At 39.2% G+C, this 20339-nt stretch overlaps 1 protein-coding gene across 1 annotated transcript in view; it reads right to left on the bottom strand.

The window, feature by feature from the left end:
* DISC1 (DISC1 scaffold protein) overlaps positions 1-20339 on the bottom strand; it is a 189948-nt gene that overhangs the window by 137020 nt on the left and 32589 nt on the right. Inside the window, exons 3-5 of the mRNA XM_082480189.1 lie at positions 13935-14085; positions 10504-10633; positions 6331-6566 (exon numbers count right to left, since the gene is read on the bottom strand). Of these exons, the coding sequence (XP_082336315.1) occupies positions 6331-6566; positions 10504-10633; positions 13935-14085 (517 nt within the window). The remainder of the gene's footprint in view (positions 1-6330; positions 6567-10503; positions 10634-13934; positions 14086-20339) is intronic.

Here is a 20339-nt window from a genome sequence, read left to right on the forward strand (position 1 = left end):
CAGGCCTGGGAGGCAACAGCAGCTGTCAGAATCTTTGAAGACTCCCATGCCCAGAGCTTACGACTGGGACAGAAGTGAACAACAGGGAGAGCAGTTTCTGGGCTGTGCAGCACTTCTTCACGTGGTGTATTTCATATTCAAACACTGTTTTTCTATTCCTGCAGACCCACAAAGCTAAAATAACTGAACTAGTGAGGTGCCCGAGAGCTCTCTCTTCTTCACTCCTACTATTTGGTGATGGAACCCTAGCTATAGTAGCCTCTACACAATTTACCTGGTTTGTCTGCGCATCTGACAGCTCGAGATGCTCATTTCATCACGCATATTTATAAGAGGGGAAACAAAGGGGAAAAGCTCTCTTCTCTCACTTACCTATTTTACTTATTTGCATTCCTTTTCAACAACATCCTTTCCCTGAACTTTTGATATTTTACAACAATACCATGTGGACAGATAATGTGGTATGGGTGTGAGAGAGAGAGATTTTTAAGAAGGGGAAAAAGAAGAAAGATTGCCATAAAAAGAGGAAGGAGCCCAGGAGCTTTATCCTCTCACACAGCACAGGAGCAAGAACCTTACACAGATCAGACACATATATACACACGCCCACACGCTTACACCATCATTGGTGAAACATAACTGTGTCAAGGCAAGTGGCTATCGGGTAGTGACAACTGACAGCAGGGGGCAGAAAGTCTGGTCAGAAGGGCTGAAAGCCTTTCTGCCAAGAGAGCACCACAGGATTACAGACATCCTCCCAGGGAAGACACACGAGGATGCAGCATGGGAAAATCATCCATCAAGTGTAAGACCCAAAAATCTAATTAAGTTGTGCTTGAGAAGGTGAAAGCAACAGTGACTTGCTGAAAATAGCTTCATGTATACCCAGTCTGAGGACCAGCTAAAACTTCCCCAGCAGTACATGAGGCCAGAAGAAGTTACATAAAATGATGCAATATGCTTAGAGGTCTCCTAAAATTCGGGGTCTTCATGGTCCGACTCATAACACAGCACAGGAGTCTCTCCTGAAAAATATTCAGGAAGATTTAAAAAAAAAAAAAAAGTTTAGATTGTTTTACCTCTAAACTACCTACCAACTGTAGTTTAGCACTACTAAGGTTGTGAAATCAGGAAAAAGTGCAGGCAAGAAAGCTCCAAACAACACAAAAACCCAGTAAGTGAACCCAGAAGCAAAGACTCAGAGAATCTGGCATTAAAAAGACAATTCCATTGTCTGCTCTCCCACACGCAGGCCCAGCAAACAGTCAGAAACATTAACAGCCTGTGCACTGTCACAGAAACTTTTTCATGCTATAAAGCTATTTCATCCCTCTGCTCTTTGTATATGTGCTACCATTCTATTCCCAGAGGATATTTTTGATATGTATGCATTTTCACAGAAATAGCCAAGGAAAAACCTCGAACCACATATTTAAAAAGGACTTTCCTGGAGAGACTGCAAGTTATCCAGCAAACAACAGCTATCTTTTTGAAAGCAATAAGGTGCAATTTGTTTTGCTTCTTCTACGATTTTTGTTGAAAGGCTGATGTGAATAAACATGACTGCATTCAGAGTTCAGTAATTTCACATAGCTTGCTAGCCTCTAATTTGACTAGATATTTCATGTGGACATACACTTTGAAGAACAATAAAATGTGTACAAAGCAGTCTCTCCTAATGACAGCAGATGACAACCCATTCTGAACGGCACTTTTTCTAAGTTAATATGTGAAACTGTGTAAGTCTTTTTTGCCAAATTTTCCCAAGTAAACCACCTTCTCTTAAAAAAAAAAAAAAAAAACAACAAAACACACCACCACCTTTTTTCTTGGTTTTATCAGGCTTTGGCCTCAACTGAAGTTGCCGAATGCTTTGAGTATATTCCAACTAATAAGGTTTTCAACCCCCTGAGCATTTGTATTTCACTTTGAATTAATCTTTGTCAGATAAGCTCCAGGCATCACTAAAGCAGGGTGAACTGGTTGCATAAAACTTCAAGTTCAGTTCCTTGTGCCACTGGCCATGACTGTACTGTAATAACTAATATACAGAATAGAGAATTTCTCTATCTTCAGAATATCCCCCTACACCCACTGTGGAACAAATTTCTACTAATTAAAAATGGTTCCATGGGAAGGGTGGAAGAAGAGGTGGAGTATTCAAATATTTTGAAAGATAGTTAATTTAATTTCTTTCTTTCAACCAGCATTCAGTGCACAGACAATAGTCCAGATGGAACTGTGCAACTTATTTAAGGATGACATGTTGTACAGTCACATGTATCTATAGATACGGATAAAACCAAAAAAAGAAAGTGCTAAGTGAAACTAAATATGAACAGAAGTATAACAGACTTCCTCAGTTTTCATTGTGAAATGAAAAGAAACAAAAAAAGGAAACAACAGGTACTGAAAAGAACAAGTCAAATAATTAACATGGTCTTATTTTATAGTTAGAAGATTCAAGCCATGTTAGTTAAAAACATTTATTTCTGAAATTATGTCCTCTTCAGTACAGGATACCAAAATGATACATTTTGCTACCTTTTGCAATCTCCAGGAGAAAGTACTTCACGCTGAAAGACTCAGACCTATTTCCCTCTGATTTCAGTATGTCGTCTTTAGTTAAAACACAGACATGTGTCGGTGCACACAACATTAGCTGCTCCCACCTTTTAAACACACCTCCACGCAACCCCACGCAAGCGAACTGTGCTTCTGCACTGCAATTTCCTTGGTTTATAATACCGATTACACCCTTCAATTTACTAAGGGCAATTAGGCCTGTCTGGATGAGCAAAACAATCACATTCTGGTCTCAACCTCCACGAGAGTCCCCATCAAAACACAAGCTAATGTATATGTCTGCACAGTAACCAGCCAGGTTTTAACCTTGACTTCCAACAGCCCCCAAGAAAGATCCCAGAGTAACATGCCTAACATTTCTCAGTTCTTCAAACTGAAAGCATGCTGACAAAGGCTTTTTGTTTTCAAAACATCCACCAGGTACCGAATATAAACAAGACAAAACAAAGCATTATTAACCTTCCTGAATATAACAACGTTTGACAGGAAAAATAAGCTTGGAAACAATGCTCAGCCCAATGTTACATTGGCTTGCTCTCCTGCTTCTGCACACTTCTATCTGGGCAATTACTCTTCATTTCAGATGTTCTCTTACATTCCCTGAAGTTTGCTTTAATAAGTTGCTATTTAATAGCATTTAGATCAAGAAAAGTAAAACAATTTGTATTTTGTAGTGAGCTGCAAGCCACTCAATATGATTCATTATAGCACAGATTGTCTTAAGAGATGCTTCACATCAGCCCTGTGTTATTGCAGTGCTCAGTGCAATTCATGTACTCAACAAATAATTATGCAAAAGCACATTATAGCACTACTTCACTGACTAGAACAATGCTTTTAGAATACATACATAGTATCTTGCAACCCAATACCCAGGAGCTTGTAATTTATAGCCCATCAATACTGAATGACTTTCTAATAAGCACTGATCTTCAGTATACGTACATGAGTAATAGCTTTATTTCTCACACAGATAGCCCTAACTTTACAAGACTTTAGAAGACAATTATTTTTTTTTTTCCTCTGCAATGATTCATAAAATAAAGTGTACATTTCCAGAAAAATCTCTTTCACTTAAATTCCAAAGTCTTGATATTTAACAACTAATATGCCGAACTGGCTTTGTCAAGTATTTTAACCTGTTACCTAATATACAGTTGCCTTTCAGAAGAAGTATTGCCTTATCCTAAATCAGTACAAGTTGCAACAAGGGAAATTCTGGCTAGATACGAGACAAAAAAAGCTCACAGCAAGACTGGTGAAATGCAGGATGCCTAGCAAGGCTGCAAAATCTCCATCCTTGGAGATACGCAAGACTCAGACAGATGGAACTCTGAGTGACCTGATCTCACTTGGAAACTGTGGCCCTGCTTTGAGCAGGGGTTTGACAAGATGACCTCTTAAATTATTCTATGATTGTATGACAATGTAGGGGATGCCCATCGGCACACAGGAAGTAGTGTATCCACACCAGATGTCTTACTATCTGCTTGCTGCTTTTGCATCTCACAGAAAGAGAGAACAGAAGACAACTGGATGCAGACATAAGATCACTGTGCTTGAGGTATGATGCACTGCACAGCTTTAAAAGGAAGACACCCATCACTTTGTTCAGTTCAACAGTGAGCCTAACTCTCACTGTTAATTAACTGCAACCATCATAGGAACATAGTCTTCCCCTCAAGCCCTTCTGGATATATAGCCTGCCCTGAAAACAAGAAGTGACAGAGAGCCCATGTGAGAAATGTGCCTGCTGACCATTACACAAGCGCAGCTCTGGAATGCTTTCAGCCACCTAAAGTAGCAAGTGGTTTGGGGGAAGAGATTTGAGAACCAAAGGCAAGGAAGGGGCCACATGATAAAGTCAAGTCACACCACTGGACTGGAGATCTCCGTCTGTGCTCCCAAGGCGGTTTGTGCATTTTTCAATACAGCAGCAGGCACAGCATATACAACACTTAGGCAGATTTTGAATGGGATTTACCAGACCACAAAGCCACATCATGTAAAGAAAACACCTACAAGGTGTTTGTACACCTTGTGTAAAACCACGAAGACCACAAAGCTACATCATGTAAAGGAAACACCTACAAGGTGCTTTTAATTCAGAGAGCGCCACAGAGGAGAGAGAGGAGAGAAGCTGCTGAATAGGCAGCAAGTGATATCTTGCTTCTTTGAAAGGCTGCATCAGCCAAGCTGTGACACATTCCTACCAGCTCACTTCGCTTTTAAGTTGGGAAGGAGAAGCATTTACCTGTCCCCATGTGCAACAGGGGAACTCCACCTATGGTAAAGGGAACAGAAGCACCTGATCATTGGCCCGGATAACACCAAGTTGATCAACAAACAAAACTAAAACAGAAAAGTTCCATTCAAGGTGTCTTTTAAAAATGAATAGAAAGGAAATAAATTAATTCTAAGTCTTCATTAAAGTTCTGAACCCACTTCAAATAATGAATGCCTGTATTCCTTCAAGTGACTGAGTTATTCATGGCACCAGTGAGTGAGGAATTCTGCGTAAGTTCCTCCCGAACCAGTCCTAATTTAACTCATGTTTAAATAATCTCCCAAAGAGTTAAGTGCAACTCAAATACTGCATCAGTAATGTGAGAGAAAAAAAGAAATCAGAATATTCTTTTGTAAGCAAATCCAAAACTAAGAGAAAACTCAAATCAAAGCACAGGTTCTCAGACAGATCCCTTGAAACCTTTTATTTCTCAGTCTCAGCAACACAGGTGTAAGATACTATTAAAACAAACTAAAGTTAATTCAATAAACTATTTCCCACAACCTAATTTAAAATTTTAAGCAAACCTCAAAAAAAAAAGAGGAATATGTCCTCTACAAAATGTTCTGCTGACTTTAAAAGAAAATCTGTATAAATTAGCACACATAAGCAGCGATTTCTCATGAATGTTAATATAACCAAACTAAACCCAATAAACATGGAGGAAAAAAAACAGGACAACATGCAAGCAACATAGTTATTTCTTAAGAAATGCAAGTTAGGATAAACAGGAATTTTATTTTGTCCTGGTGACACAGCAGCATTAACGCTTTCAAAGTTCCATCACCAACGTTCCACCGACAGCCAGTACAGTTTAGGCCCTGAAGCACTTCTATTGCTTTTGTAAATAAAGACAAAGTTATTTCCAAAAGGTTAGACTAGCTACTTTTCCATTTAAAAGAACCATACGCTGTGCATTTAACTGTAGGCGTCCTGGAAGTCTTCATGCTGTATCCCTTCCCACACTAACTCAAGTCCACTGTCTGAACCTAACACTCATCACATCGGACATGATTATGATTGGAAGTTCACTGAAGCAAGAAGCATCTCTAATATTTATTTGGATATTGCCTAGTACAGACTTTTAGGCTGCGAGAAACATGTTGCAATTACTGCATTACCAAGCTGGGGAAAAAAATTCCACTAGTTAACAAGAAATAGTTTAAACTGATGATAGATAGTAACAGTTGATGGATACATATGCTTTCTGTAGGTGGCTCTTTACCATAAAAAAAAAAAAAAATTAAGTGCAAGACCTTCAAATAATTACAGTCTTCCTTCCTGATGAAGTATATTAATATTAGAACTTCAACATCTGTTCTTAGAAAACTTTAAAGTGTGTGAATCCAGCTAATTAGCTGGCACAATTACGAAGAAGACAACTGACAGCCAAATGAACAGTACATTGGTAAGATGCAAGACTCTACATCACTGATGGCATAATGAAATTTAAATACCTCTTTATTGCCCCTGGAAGATCCAGACTGAATGGAATCTGATAGGAAGATGCTAAAGTGTCATCCACAGCCTTGCTTATTTCCTGTAGTTCTCTCAAAGAAACGCAGCCAAGTAAAGCAGTAAGTTCACAGTCCTGTGCCTGAATAAGCCTATCTTGTTCTTCAATTTCTCTTCTTAGCTGTTGATCTTTTGCTTCTAATACAGCCAGTCTTGCTCGGAGGTCTTCAATTTCTTTCTGCATAGAACAGAAACCTGAGTTTATTATGAACACTATTAAAGAAACCCCTCTGCCCCTAGAAAAATGCAGTACAAGTCTTAGAAGTAGCATGAATTAAGTTCATCCAGTTTAGCACAACATTAGATGAGAAGACATTCTTTTATAGACAGACAAAAATTCATTGTATTTATAAACTCTAGTGCTTCCACAGTCTGAAACACCCCACCTCTATTTCAACACCAAATTTCAGTTTCCTCTTCCAACACCAACAGCCAGCCACCTTTTACCTTTAAAATAGACAGGTATTTCCCAAGTTAAAAACTTCCCAAAAAAACCCAGAATCTCAGTTCGACCACAACGACAGAATCTTGCTGCAGACTGGCAGCTAAAGTGATCAACCGTCTATCTGTCCTCCTGCAGAATATCCCTGCAATGGTTCCGCCAGACTTCCAATCCAACGTCAGACACAGGATGCAAGTAGTGACCCACTGACTGGCCGGTCCTTTTTATTATTAATATTTCATTTTAATTAAAAGCACAAAATCTCTCCCTTGACTTAAAATTACCAGAGCTTCAATCTCAGTTGTACTCATCTTGCCAGAAGTTCAAACCCTATGCATTACGATACTGACATTCTTTGCAAGAACACATTCTAATTTTTCCTTGAAAACCCAACAAATAGCTTGCACCCGAAGACGGAGCATTTCATGAAGGAGTCTGGTTTGCTGAGTTAATAAAGTTATTTGATATATGGCCCTTGACTCATTGTCCCAGAATTTAAAAAGTGAGTTAAAAAAAAAAATAAAAGGAGGACTATTTGCTATCAAAGTAGTTGAATGCCATACTGGAGAATTTTATTCTATTCCTACATTTGTTATAGTCTCTGTGAAACTTTCCAAGCCACTTAAACTATTATCTCAACACACAGCCACTGATTGAATGTTCACCATTTGCCATACAACCAACAAGTGTGGTCTCTGAAGTGCTATCTACAGACTCTCAACAGAAAACACAGCTCTTAATTCCATGCTCTGACCATATTTCGTCTTGCTAAAAATGAAAAAAAAAAAAAAAAAAACCCAAAAAACCCCACACTCAAAAAAACCCACAAAACCCACAACTTTTTCAGGTAAATAACTAGGCATTACAAAACTGACATTAGAAATTACCATATAGCTTTTTAATGGCAATTCGCTTCTTTGGTCTCTATCTGTAAAATGGCAATAAGAATATCTCTTCACCCAAAGCGATGTTATGGAGATAAAACTGATTTTGAATCGCTGAGATGCCATGTTGATTAATACTGTAAAACAAGCCCATTCACATATTAGTAAATCTGAATCCAAAAGAGGGGTTGAGTCACGTGCAGTAAAAGGGTTCTGGGGCCAAATACTGAGTAATGAAGATAAAATGCCATTCTGAATATCTGAACAAGCACTTTCCATCTTCAGCAACGTATGAGGCAGGGATGCAGGAAAAAAGGCACACTCATAATTAAAGACTTATAAAACAGACATACGATGCACAGAAAACTGACTTTGGCATTTCTTTGCTTTTTGAGTGCTTCACTTTGAAATCTTACATTACCTTGAAAACACTAAAAGAATGTTAAGTGAAGTTTAGTTCAGTAATGCTCATTTTGTCAACAAACACTTTCAGCTTTGCCGCAGTTCAACAAGCTCCCCGAGTATCACTTTAAACAAGAAGAAATGGCCCTTGCATGTTAAAAGGTTGACTGTCTCAAAAATTTCAACTTATATTAGTGCTGTGCACTAGATTTATCAATTATTTTCCTCCTTTTTTGGTTTTAGATTTCGCGACAAGAGAACAGAGTGGCCCACGTTTCAACCCACAGGCATTTGTCAAGGACAGAAAGGTCAGCGTGCCAAAACCATCAGTTTTGTTTCTTTCAGTCTCAAATTAGGCTTTTAGTGTGCACAAAGGACAATTCTGTCTCTGTGTTACTGGTTTGGGAATGCTGCCAGAAATCTTAATAGGCCCTACTTAATACAAAGACCTTCATATTCTGTGAAAAAGTAGTAATTGCAATCACTGCAATAAGCAGCCTACATGGGAACAAAAAGGAAGATGAACAGAATTTGGTTTTACAAACACACTTTTAGTACCGAAATGTTTTTACAACATAAATAGATACCAGAAGCACACAATCTGCATTCACAGAGAGAAAGCTGTTCTGCTCAGGAATAGTTCACAGGCATTCTTGGGAGAATGGAAGTTTTAGTCAGTAAACTGGAGTTCTCCTGTGTTCTTTTCCAGAAAAGCCAAGAAGCTTTTAATGTGCTCTTGGTCAGCCTCCAGGGACAGATAAAAAGGACTTAAAGTCTCAGCATGGAGCAGCAGATGTTATTCAGCTCACTAGACATAAGTTGGAGTTTTACTTTGTGGATTTGAATTTAAACTGAGATTTCTAACACATCAGCTAATCAGTACTGATTGTAAACCTCCAGCTTCACTTATGGGCTGGTGTTTTCCATGAAGTACAGATTGCAGTGGAAGCATTAATATGTAAATTTTAGATACTGTCACAGTCTCTCAAATCCCTGAAGGCAAATGCAGAACCAACAGAAGAGGGCAGAAGGACAAGGAAAGTAAAGTAGGGCTGAGAAAAAAATAAAAAATAATAATGACTATTTCAGATCATGTGAGATTTTTGGCAAAAGCAATCCTTAAGGGATGCTGGGAGCCACCAAACATCACAGGTCAGCCTTCTCCAGAACCTGGAATTTGTGATAATTTTGATCGTAAATAGCATGCCTGTACAACAATGTGGCTAATTTGTCCCTAGTATAACTACATAGGAATAAAGATTCACCTGGGAGCAAGTATAAAAACATGAGCTAGCATGGAGTCTTAAGTGCAGCAGTTTTCAGTTGAGTATCTTGAGGTGGCTGGCTGGATGTCTAGATTACCAGAAATAGTTTTCTGGACACTGATAATGTCAAACTAGACTATATCTCCTCTTATATGTTGATGAAAGAAATCCAAACAATACAAAAGGTGATGACTGGGATGAAAAATACATTTCTTCATTTAAGTAACATTTTGCAATGGTCATCTAAGATGTTTTTCTCCATTTCTTCCTGGGTTTTATGTATATATTTATGTGTATACATACAGATGATTATACTATCACATCCACCAAAGGAAGAAAAGTATCAAAAATAATGAGATTTCAAGACAAGACCATAGGAAAAAAAGAAAACTAGACCTACTAGCTCTGCAAGATTGTCGCATTGTCGAGTGTGACCGCCAAGGTTTAAAAGGAGGTGAAGCAAAGACTTGTACTAGACAGTAAACTAAGATTTTTGAAGGACAATGAAAAGAGAGAGAAAGAGAGAGCGCTAAATTTTGCTTAAAAGGCTTGCAGACTTAAAATTGGACAGAAGCCATCTTAAAAACATTCCATTTGCCAAATTACCACGCTGTGACATCACGTGTCAGTGCAAAGTTATTGTTGGCAAATGCTGACTGCTCCATGATGATTCTTTCATCCTTATGAAATGTATCAATCATCTTTCAGGAACAAAAGCTGGTAAATCATGTATTTATAGTCAATTCTAACCAGAAATGGATGAAAGATTGCTTTCTTCAAAACTTTTTGTCTTCGAATAAAAACTTCTGAAGATCAGTGAAATATTAAAATAGCAAATTAGAACACAAAGAGCACACTTAAAAAGATAATGAGGAAAGTTAAAGCACGCACACAAGCCACCAAGCCTTCCAGTTCTGCTTCTCCATAATGAGATTAACACAACTCCTGTGGCTGCCATCTCCAATCATCACTTAGATTATCAACTGGACTACAGCCAAGGCTCTAATTGCTGCACAGAAGCAAAGTCACTATTACAATAAATTTATTTAATTCTGTGAAACAGCTTACAAGCTTTTCCCCACACAGCACTGGTTCTTATAGACAACTTTGCATTCCTGTTACCTGTAACCATTTCTTTTCTTGAAAAAGTCGGTGTCGTTTTGTGGCCGAAACCTGCATCCTCTCCTTGTAAGTGGATTTCAAAAGTTTATGTTCGTTTTCATGCCAAAGCTGGGTTTCTTCAACTCTAACCCTTTGAAAAAAGTGACAAAAGCTAAAAATTAGCATTATCATCAAGTATAAACTTCTCAAAGATTAAATAGATCAGAATGCTATATGTTACCTTCACAGTCATAACACCCCATCACCAAAACAATTACATGTTAAACAAATACAGTTAGAGAACAAGAGGTTTTTCCTTGGCATATCTTCCTTTATTATTTCAAACATTTACACTGTTTTTACAACAAGCTGAAGGAGGAAAAAGGAAAACTTGTATAGCTTCAGGCTTCCCCCAGCTTCTTCATATTTCAGAAATTTATCCATCACTGCCTTGAATGAGACAAAACTAAGGCATGTAATTTCTATCAATACAGAGAAAACTCTCTTAGACAGAAGTTTAGAAACTTGCCAAAGCCATTTTTGCAGCTTCTGTCAGCTTTTGGAGACTACATTAGAGATCATCTGGAGTGTTTGCTCCACGATGCCAAAATTTTACTTCTCTCTTGCACAGCAAGTTCTTTCAAAATCACAGTCAGTGGGATACCTCACAGTGGTCGGTACAACCCTCAACTGTAAATCTTTGCATGATTGGACCCCAAGGTAATCAGTACATCACATTAAGTGTCACATCTATAATCAGCCTCTCAAAATACACCTGCAAACAACGCAAACCTATTTTGTCTTGCAAGCACACATGCTCTTACGCAGGAACATGCAAAGCCAATTGCATTTCTATGTCCATCTCCAGAGACAAGTGTGTGCATTTCCACATAAAGGGTACAGATGTATTTCAGTATCTTGTTTAAAAAAATACTGTCTCAAACAAAGAATGTTTTCGAAGCATGATTTCCCATTGTAATCTTGCAAAGCAAATAGACCCATGCCACATACACAACATGCATCACAACTATGGTTTAAGCATGATTAATCACACAATTATGATCTCCATGCACAGCTGTTTAACAAGTGTGTAAACAAGAGGTTCCTGTCTCTTCTGCAGGACCACCAGAAAATATGCATGCTTTACTCCCTCTCTATGGGCTGAAGAATGTACTGAAAGAGCAAAACAAAACCTGGCACTAAAATAAATGTCATTAATACTTAAACAAAATAGACATAATTACAGTATAACTGTATTTCTGTAATAACAAAATAGATCCAAGAGACACCCACACTGTGAGGTTCTAGGCCATCACTATGTATGTGCCTTAAAACCATTACAGACTACTGTTGCTCCAACCAGCCACACTTCCCAGCAGCTCAGAAGCTGCTTTCTTTTAGGAAGAGCTGCATCTTTCCAAGTGCTGTATGCAATAGAAATTTCCAAGTGTCCGGTCAAAATTTAGGAAGCGTTCTACGATAAACATAGGTTATTCTCAGAACCTCCCTGGAAATCCCATGTACACCTGCCTACTTTGTCCTGAGGAAACAGAAACAAGATCCCTCTGATCTCACCAAACCCGGGTTATTGCACGAACAGCAGCGTTGTTCCAAAGCTAAACATAACCAAACCTGGCTCCTACCACCTGCCCCCAATATCCTGTATCAACATCGAAAGCATTCGCCTAAAAACTCGCCCCATAATTTAATCAAGTAAAACAAAACAAGGGCATGAATTTCAGTCTCATATATTGACTAAATAACCTGCCATACACACTTCATTTTAAGAGTTCTTTATTTGCAAAAAGACGAGATTGGTTTAACTACAGTAAAATTGCAATGATCTGGTCTTCTGGTGCTAGTCTGATCATCTTTTTAACTTTCCAGGCGAAAAAAAGAAACCTTGGGTATACTGGTTTTGTTCCAATTCAAAACGAGAATAAAAACTGAAGCCTACACAGTTTCCTTGAAGAAGTGGCCATGTTTTCCACCCTGTACTATTTAAAAATACTGTTGGAATAGAAAAATTGTAAACACCCTGACTGAAGATAAAGGGTATACTTTCCACATCAACAAGAGAGTCAGACCACAGACAGCAGTGTGAAAGGCTGCAAGAATCAGTCGAGAAAAAGAAAGGGTGTCACAACAACAGTCAAACTCAAGCTCAAAGAAAGGAGTGTGCACAAGACAGAAAACCGAAGAGGATATTCATCTGACCCTGAAGAACGGCACTGCTCTCAGACCTGTGCAAAGAGAAGAGTTACAGATATAATAATCTGAAGAACAGGAACACTTTTATAAATGTATATATTTTATACATAAATATATATACACGCATTATATAGGAAAAAAAAAAATAAGCAGACTGTATTTATAGGATGCTTTAGTAACTCAATTTCTTTGACGCCGAAGACAACACCACCTCTGAAGTCAAAATCATTATTACAAATTAATGCATAGATCGAACGTGTCTTAATGACAAAATGCAGAATGTTGTATCCTAATCTTTAAGGAATGGTAAAACAGCTCCTTAGAGCCTCAGAAGGTAGAAGGAAACAGCTCTAAGGGAGTGCAGCTTGTTTTAAACCTGCCTCATTACTAAATAATATAGAGACCAAAAATACCCTTAAAATTCTCAAATTTTGCAGTAAAATCCTATTATGTGTACTGATTTTATCTAATTTTCACGTCTACCAAAAATTCCACACAAATGTATTGACTAGCACACTGCAGCCTTTATATGTACAAGCTGCCAGAAAACAAAAGGTTTTTCTTCTTTCATTGCACTTGAGAATAGCTTCCAATGTCTATCAAGAATCCTCTTTCCAACAACAGTAACCAGTAGCACAGCTGAAGACAGACCTAGAAATTGAGACAACTTTTTCTTCCTAAGCTAACTACCTCCCTTGGGTCATCCAACAAATCTCGTATTCCCCCAAACCTTTGAAGTTGTTATCCCTTCAAGAGAAAGCTGAGAATTTATTTTTGTGACTTCGTACAGTGCTGAGCACATTACAGCCACCTAACAAGTGATGCATAAAAGGAAGTTCCAAAAGATCTATTCATATCAAAAAAGAATCTGTTTTTACTTTATATTTAAATATTCTTTCATTGCCTGAAAAGGACCATCAGAATTAACTCCACAGGGAACCACTGCTCAGGCTGCCTTGCTGTTGTATGCTCAAGCTGCTATGTCAAGGATTCGGTCCCACTCCCACTCAACATCCGTGAGAAAAGTTCCATTTAATTCACCAGTTCATCATGATCAATGTTTTTTGGGGCAATTCTGAAAGAATTGTAGAAAGAAAAAGGGGGGTGATGGGAGGGATTTTCATAAAAAAGCTCCACATTGATATGCTAGAACTCTGAATTGAGATTATTCATAAATTGTACTCCACATTTTGAGACAAACAGAAGCGTCATTTTATATAATAAGGAACCAACAAACTTACCGATGATCAGCAGCCCAGCGCAATGCTGCTTGAACTTGGGTAACAAACCTATCCAAAAAACTGCTAAGCGAAGGATGCCTTGAAGGAAGCTGAAATTTTAAGGAATTTTTCTCTTTCTCCAGTTCTTCCAGTTTTCGTCTAAATTTATCAGCTAAAAATTAAATTAAAAAGAAAAGTTACTTAACTGTGACAAAAAGGTTCCATTTCATCTGAAGAAGAAAAAAGGTCAATTGACAAAAAGTAAAATTCACCTCACAGACAGTTCTTCACCTTTTGATAAAATATATCAGTCTGGTTTGCTCAAGGATGAATTACTAAGACTACAATAGAAAACATCAGATAACCAGGATGCTAAGCTACTTTCTTCTATGACAAGGACAAAACCGCAGCCTTCGCAGCACTTTCACAGAGTTTTAATTTGGTAAGGCTCCAAAGAATTGGCTCAGTTATCATCTGTGCTCTTTTCTTAGAGTAACAGCTCTGAATTCAATTCTAAGAAAACTCCTACTCTTCACCACTCCAGTTTTAAAACAATCTTAGATGGCAGTTACACAATTAAAGTCTGACATTTTAAAAAAAAAATTGCACTATTATTAGGTCAATAACTGAAGAATTGCATATGATACCTCAGCAATATATTCCAGCAGAAAATGCACGTGCAATTATAGCAATTAAGCAACTGTCTCATTCCAGGCTCACCTGAATTATGCTTATTTTATCATCCAACAAAAAGATTTACTTTCAACTTTAAATAGAAATAACAGTGGTCCTTTAGAGTTGCTTTGACTCTACCATAACTCTGTAACTTTCTTAAACACTTCTCTATATGTTAGTTCTCATTTGTTTTCTGTCCCTGTCTAGAAAACAAAAGGAACATAGTTCCAATTACACGTTATTATTTCTGGTACATATATTCTCTATAGTGCCAGCCTACTACCAAAATTACATACCTGACAGATAACAAGCCTGGCTGGTCCAAGCCAGAACACCTTTGATAATACATTAGTCAAATCAGAGAGTTTTGAGCTATCCCACAAATGGAAAACCTTTACAGTTCAGTACTTTCCTCATGACCTCACTGTCTACAATTTTGTGTCATTAGCATTCCTTCTCTTCTAACATTTTCAATACAACATGTTACTATCAGAATAACAGCCACCTATGCGGGCTTTTCACTCCTTATTTTCTTTATCCTCAAAGGGATTTTAAGAAGCAGGGTTGTTTACATTTGCTGGTTTAGTAAAATGATCCATTTTTTACAATAATCTATCGTTAGCATTGATCTCCCTTCTGCTTCTGTGCTGCTGGGGTGGAATAAAGACATGGAACATACTAATGAGATCTTCTCCCAGAAGACCATTCCAGGGCAGTTAAACTCTTGTCGTTTTTAGGTTGCAAAATGCCACCAGAAGGCTCCAGGCTGAAATGAGGACCACCCAAGTTACTGCAGGGGGGAGACCTTGCCCCAACAACCACACGTACATGTGTGCATACTCTTCCTACAAAGGAGAAACACCTTTTCAGAAGTGGAGGTGAACCACATCTGTGCTGTGTTTCTCAGGGACCACAGCTCAACAGATTCATCCTATCCCTATCACCACAAGGAAACTGGAATTTGGGCCCAGATGAGACTTCTGAGCCCATACTTTGGCCAGAAAAAAAATATATCAACATTTGCATTTTGCATGGAATGTCAAGCACGGCCATCAAAAATATCACTGTTACAAACAGAAAAGTAAGGGTTGAATTGTGACAAATGACCGCTGAATGCCAAAACACACGGGAACACCTCTTTTTACTCAAACAATTCCCCACTGGCCTTCCTGGGTTACTCCAGTGGGAGTTGTGGCAACCCTCTACAGCCATTCAACAATGTTGTCATTGTTCTTCAACATAATTATGCTCACACTGTATTTGTGTGTCCAGTTGTTCCATCATTCTACTCCTACCCATCCTGGCCCTAGAAACAGGCTATTTTGAGAAGGAAAACAGATGAGGGGATCCACATGCCAATTCATTTTTTCTTTCTCATTAATTCTTGGCTGCATCCTGCTTTATATATTCCAGTCTACACAGAATTCAATTAGTTTCTACTAACAGACGTTTCTAAATAATTTGTTTCACTGGCATTTTATAAGTACTATTGCTGGCCATATTTTCTCGTTACATCTCAGCACTAAATGATGGTTTACCCTTTCAGCATTGTGGTTAGGGATTATGTCTCAAGAGACTCCACCACCACCACACTGAACACTGCAGCACTCAGCTTTTAGGCTCCTCTCCTGGAAAAGAGACCCCTCATTTTGACCTAGCTGATGTCTTCAGTGCATGGAGAGACCAAAGCACCTCAGTGCCAGCTGTGGAGCAGGGAACCATGCAAATAAGGCTTATCTCAGTCCAGTTTTCACTGCTGCAACTCAAGAGATCTGGATCTAGCAGAAATAATGGAAATGATCACAAGTCTAGCAAATAGGACATGAAAAAGGCGGCAATAAGCAGGGTTCCTCCGTCTAGTGAAGATAAGGACTGAGGGCAGTAGCTTCCAGTACTGTTACACGCCACGAAACTGAAAAGAAAGCAGTGATACAATTCTCTTCACTTTTCCGCAGAACTTGAGTCCTCAGTAACAAACCTGAGTTGCAGCAAAGGAGATGAGGAAAAACATTAGAGACAGTAAAGTACTGACTGCTTGGGATAGCCAGTAAATCTCCACCAGTGTTGGTTTTCAGGTCAGATAAACAACTCTAGTTCTGGCATAGTTTTTAAGGTTAAGGCCAGAAAGATCAAATGTGTTCTCCCAGGATCCCTTCCCACCATATTTTCTAGGACTTTCCAGACAAGAAGCAGACACAGAAGGCGTTTCCCGCTCATAAGCTGTCAGATTCAAGGACACCACTTTCTTTTACCTTAATTCCAGTCTTTTAAGCACATTATTTCAACACAGAAAAGACCTTCACAGGGTCCCAGAGCTCACCGATGGACTGAGACACCAAAAGAAACCACATGCACTCAGATACCTCCATCACACACAAAGGCTTAATACTTCGTTCCTCTGTCCCATACTTCACCTCAAAATAAGTCATTTAACACACAGCTTACATGCAAAAAGCAATCCTCCTGTTTGTTGAGGTACTTAAATGAGGGAACTTTAATGTGTTCAACACATACTGTTTTACAGACAAGCATTTGCAATAAGACTTAATTCTTTTTACCAGCCTTTTATTTCACTGTATTCCATTGCTAGCTTGCTGCCTTGCAGCAGTCCTATGAATACCCTAGATGAAGCTTCTACTTCAGTGCAAGCAGCAAAAGTCAACCCTTAAATTACCCTCCATCCCAATCCATTACTGCCTGGTGCACTTCAGACATCCCACTCAATTTAAAGCCAACCCAGGGTACAGGCTTGGAAGATGCTGACTAACTGCTGTTCTCAATTAAACAGACAGCAGTCAGAGAACCTCATTGTCTCCAAAGATCATATTTTGTAATAGCTTTGAGCAAAGGAAGCAATTTCCATAATTTTAAATTGACCATATGAGAACATCTGGCTACCTCTCTACTTTTTACATATTCTGATATTGGTTCTATTCCCTTGAAGAGAAGGCTCACTTTATCAGAACTATTTATCATCATTTAAAAAACATTTAAGAAAATCATCACAGTAAGGGTAGAACCTCATTTGCTACATACTGCATATATTTATTTAATTTATGTCTGTTCTTTGCTGATAGGTGGGAAGACAATCAATCGTGCTATTCTACAAATTGCTGGACATTAAGGAAGTGTTTCTTCAGCTAGTTCAACTAGACAAATCCATTCGATCCTGCCCCACAATCCTGTAAACAACCCCCTCCCTCTCTCCCTCACATCCCCCAAAAATCTGAAGGACATAAACCAGGATTTATGCAGGGTTTACATGCGTATAACACACATTGCAGCCCTAACATCTTTTTCTTACCTGCTAGATACACTTCCAGAGCCAGGTAATCTCCCCAGCATTCACTTTGTTAAGAACTTAAAGCTTCCGAGATGACTGAAGTGCTTTTGTATGCTCAGCATCAAAAATATTGTTACCTATTTTGTAAGAACTAAAGAAGTCCGGGGTTCAGATCCAAAGATCCCTCTTCTAGCAGTCCGCCTCCAACCGCACACCGTAGCAGGCCTTTAGAGAGACATAAGAACCAGGGTGCAAAGTGCCCCTTTACTTTGATACTGCTCCTGAACCTCTAATGTTTGTCAGCTGAAGACCTCCTGAGCAAGACACTACTCTTAGATTACCTCACTGTTTGGGGGGGGGGGGGGGGTGGTGGTGGTGGTGGTGGGGAGGGCGGTGGTTGTGGAATCACCAACAGGTGGACATCTATCCACCAGAAACTTCTCTTTTCACAGGCTATCTATGCTTTTGGTCCCCCAAAATATACTGTGACAGAGAATTTCTAAATGGAATTATGAATTACATAAGTACATACCCCATTTGGTAATTTTAAACCTAATGTCTGATGATCTTATCAGCTATTTCCTTTCTTTTTTTTGTTTGTTTGGGTTTTTTTACTGTAAATAAATAAATAAAAAAATATTCCTTCTTCACTTTCCCTGCACATTAATAACTTAGGCATCATCATGTTCAAATTGCATCACTCATTTTCCAGGACAGAGAGACTTACATAGCAACACTACAAAGGCTAGAAAGTGAGGAGTCTAATGCAGAGCTTGAATACGTGACTGAAATCCAGCTGGAGAACAGACTAGTAAGCAAGGTGTCTACAGCCCAATTCCTAGCATTGGCCTCCTGCAAAATTACTTGCAGAACATATATGACATGTAAAGACAAACTGTGATCAGGAATTAAGGCGTTACAAGCCACTGGAGTATGCATGTGCTTTTAAATTTAAGACTGAAATAACTAACCATTTAACAGTACCAAACAGATACACAGCAGAAGATATTCCTTGCAACTCCTAACACACCAGATATGCATAAAAGGGAGCTTCAGATTACATTTGGATAGTTGAAGAGCTAGCCCCTACCATGTGCTGTCTGGTCACTGGTACAGAGCAAAATCTTTTCTACCCTCCATTCAGCCCTGCAAAATAAACCCAGTGCAGAGTAAAAATGGACACCCAGGCAAGGCTGGCTCCAAGAAGGCATGGGACTAGGCACAGACACTGGAAGTGCCTGTTAGAGGGACCAGAGCAGCAGCTGTACCCCAGAGCTATGCCTACCCTTCCAACTATGTGGACTGTCAGGAGCACATCTGCAGAGCAAAACAGTTCAGGACAGAGCAATCAACATCTGCAGTTCAGGGGGTCTTTCTTCAGACTAGGTTTAGTGTAGTCCCATGGACCAAAGGCCAGTTAGCAGTTGGACCCTCTCAGGTATACCTCTAGAGCACATCTTCAGACTTTCTTCCACCTGAAAGAAAACCAATCCATGCAGTCCAAGACTGCTCTACAATGCAAAGCAAAGTACAGTAAATGGGACAACTGGGAGATTCCCTTCAAAGTCTCGCACACCTAATCTGAACTAAAATGATCTTTGGGCCAGGGTCCTTGGAATACTTCCAGCAGTCAGTGGAAAAAGTAGCTCCTGGAAAGGCCAGTAAGAAGCAGCTAAAGCTTTCCAGACAGGGCTGGGTACCACAGCAAAATGTTTGTGCTCAGTTCATAAAAGACTGGAACATAATGGTTGCTAGAGCAAAACGCAAATGAAATTACCGCACTTACCCACCACTTAATTTTTTCCATTCCAACCAAAAAGGCAACTTTGTGAAATCCACCACTCCAGCTGTGCTCCTGAACTATCAAGACTAGCTTGAGGAACAGCTGAGCAAATCAAACTCCTGGCTGCTGAACATCCTTTGGAGTCAGAAGCAACTGCTGCAGAAATCGCCTCAAAGCATGAGGGCCAAAATCTTTAGAGAGTACTAGAACTCCATAGTTCTTTGTTTTGTGTGTAGTCCTCAGTTATTTGGCACTCTTAGTACAGGTGACAAACCCTTCTAATTCCTGCTTTACCCTACCGAGATGCTAGATCAATATTTGCCTCCAATTTAAAGTTAAAAGACTAGTAACCTGAAGAGTACAAGAGAGTAGGTCTCCTGCATTCCCAGCCAGACTCAAGGCATCAGAATAGCCAAAATGCACAGGGATGACCTGGTGTCACACATTTGATGCCACAGGCTTCCCCTGCTGCAGGCAACATCAGCTGTCTACCATCTCTCCGCTCCTTTTTCTTTCCTAGCAATGAGACCAGTATACATACATCAGGTGGAGGAGGAAAGGGATGGAAACCTGGCACTCGAAATAGTCCCTAGGAGAGAAGCAGAGAACAGGGTCTGAAAGATTTCTTACAAGGGCTGCTCAAGCAAGAGGCTGCTCTGCCTCTCAGCAAGCCCTGCATTTCCCC

This window comes from Vanellus vanellus, assembly GCF_965231255.1.
Source record: "Vanellus vanellus genome assembly, chromosome: 3".
NCBI classification, from domain to species: Eukaryota; Metazoa; Chordata; class Aves; order Charadriiformes; family Charadriidae; genus Vanellus; species Vanellus vanellus.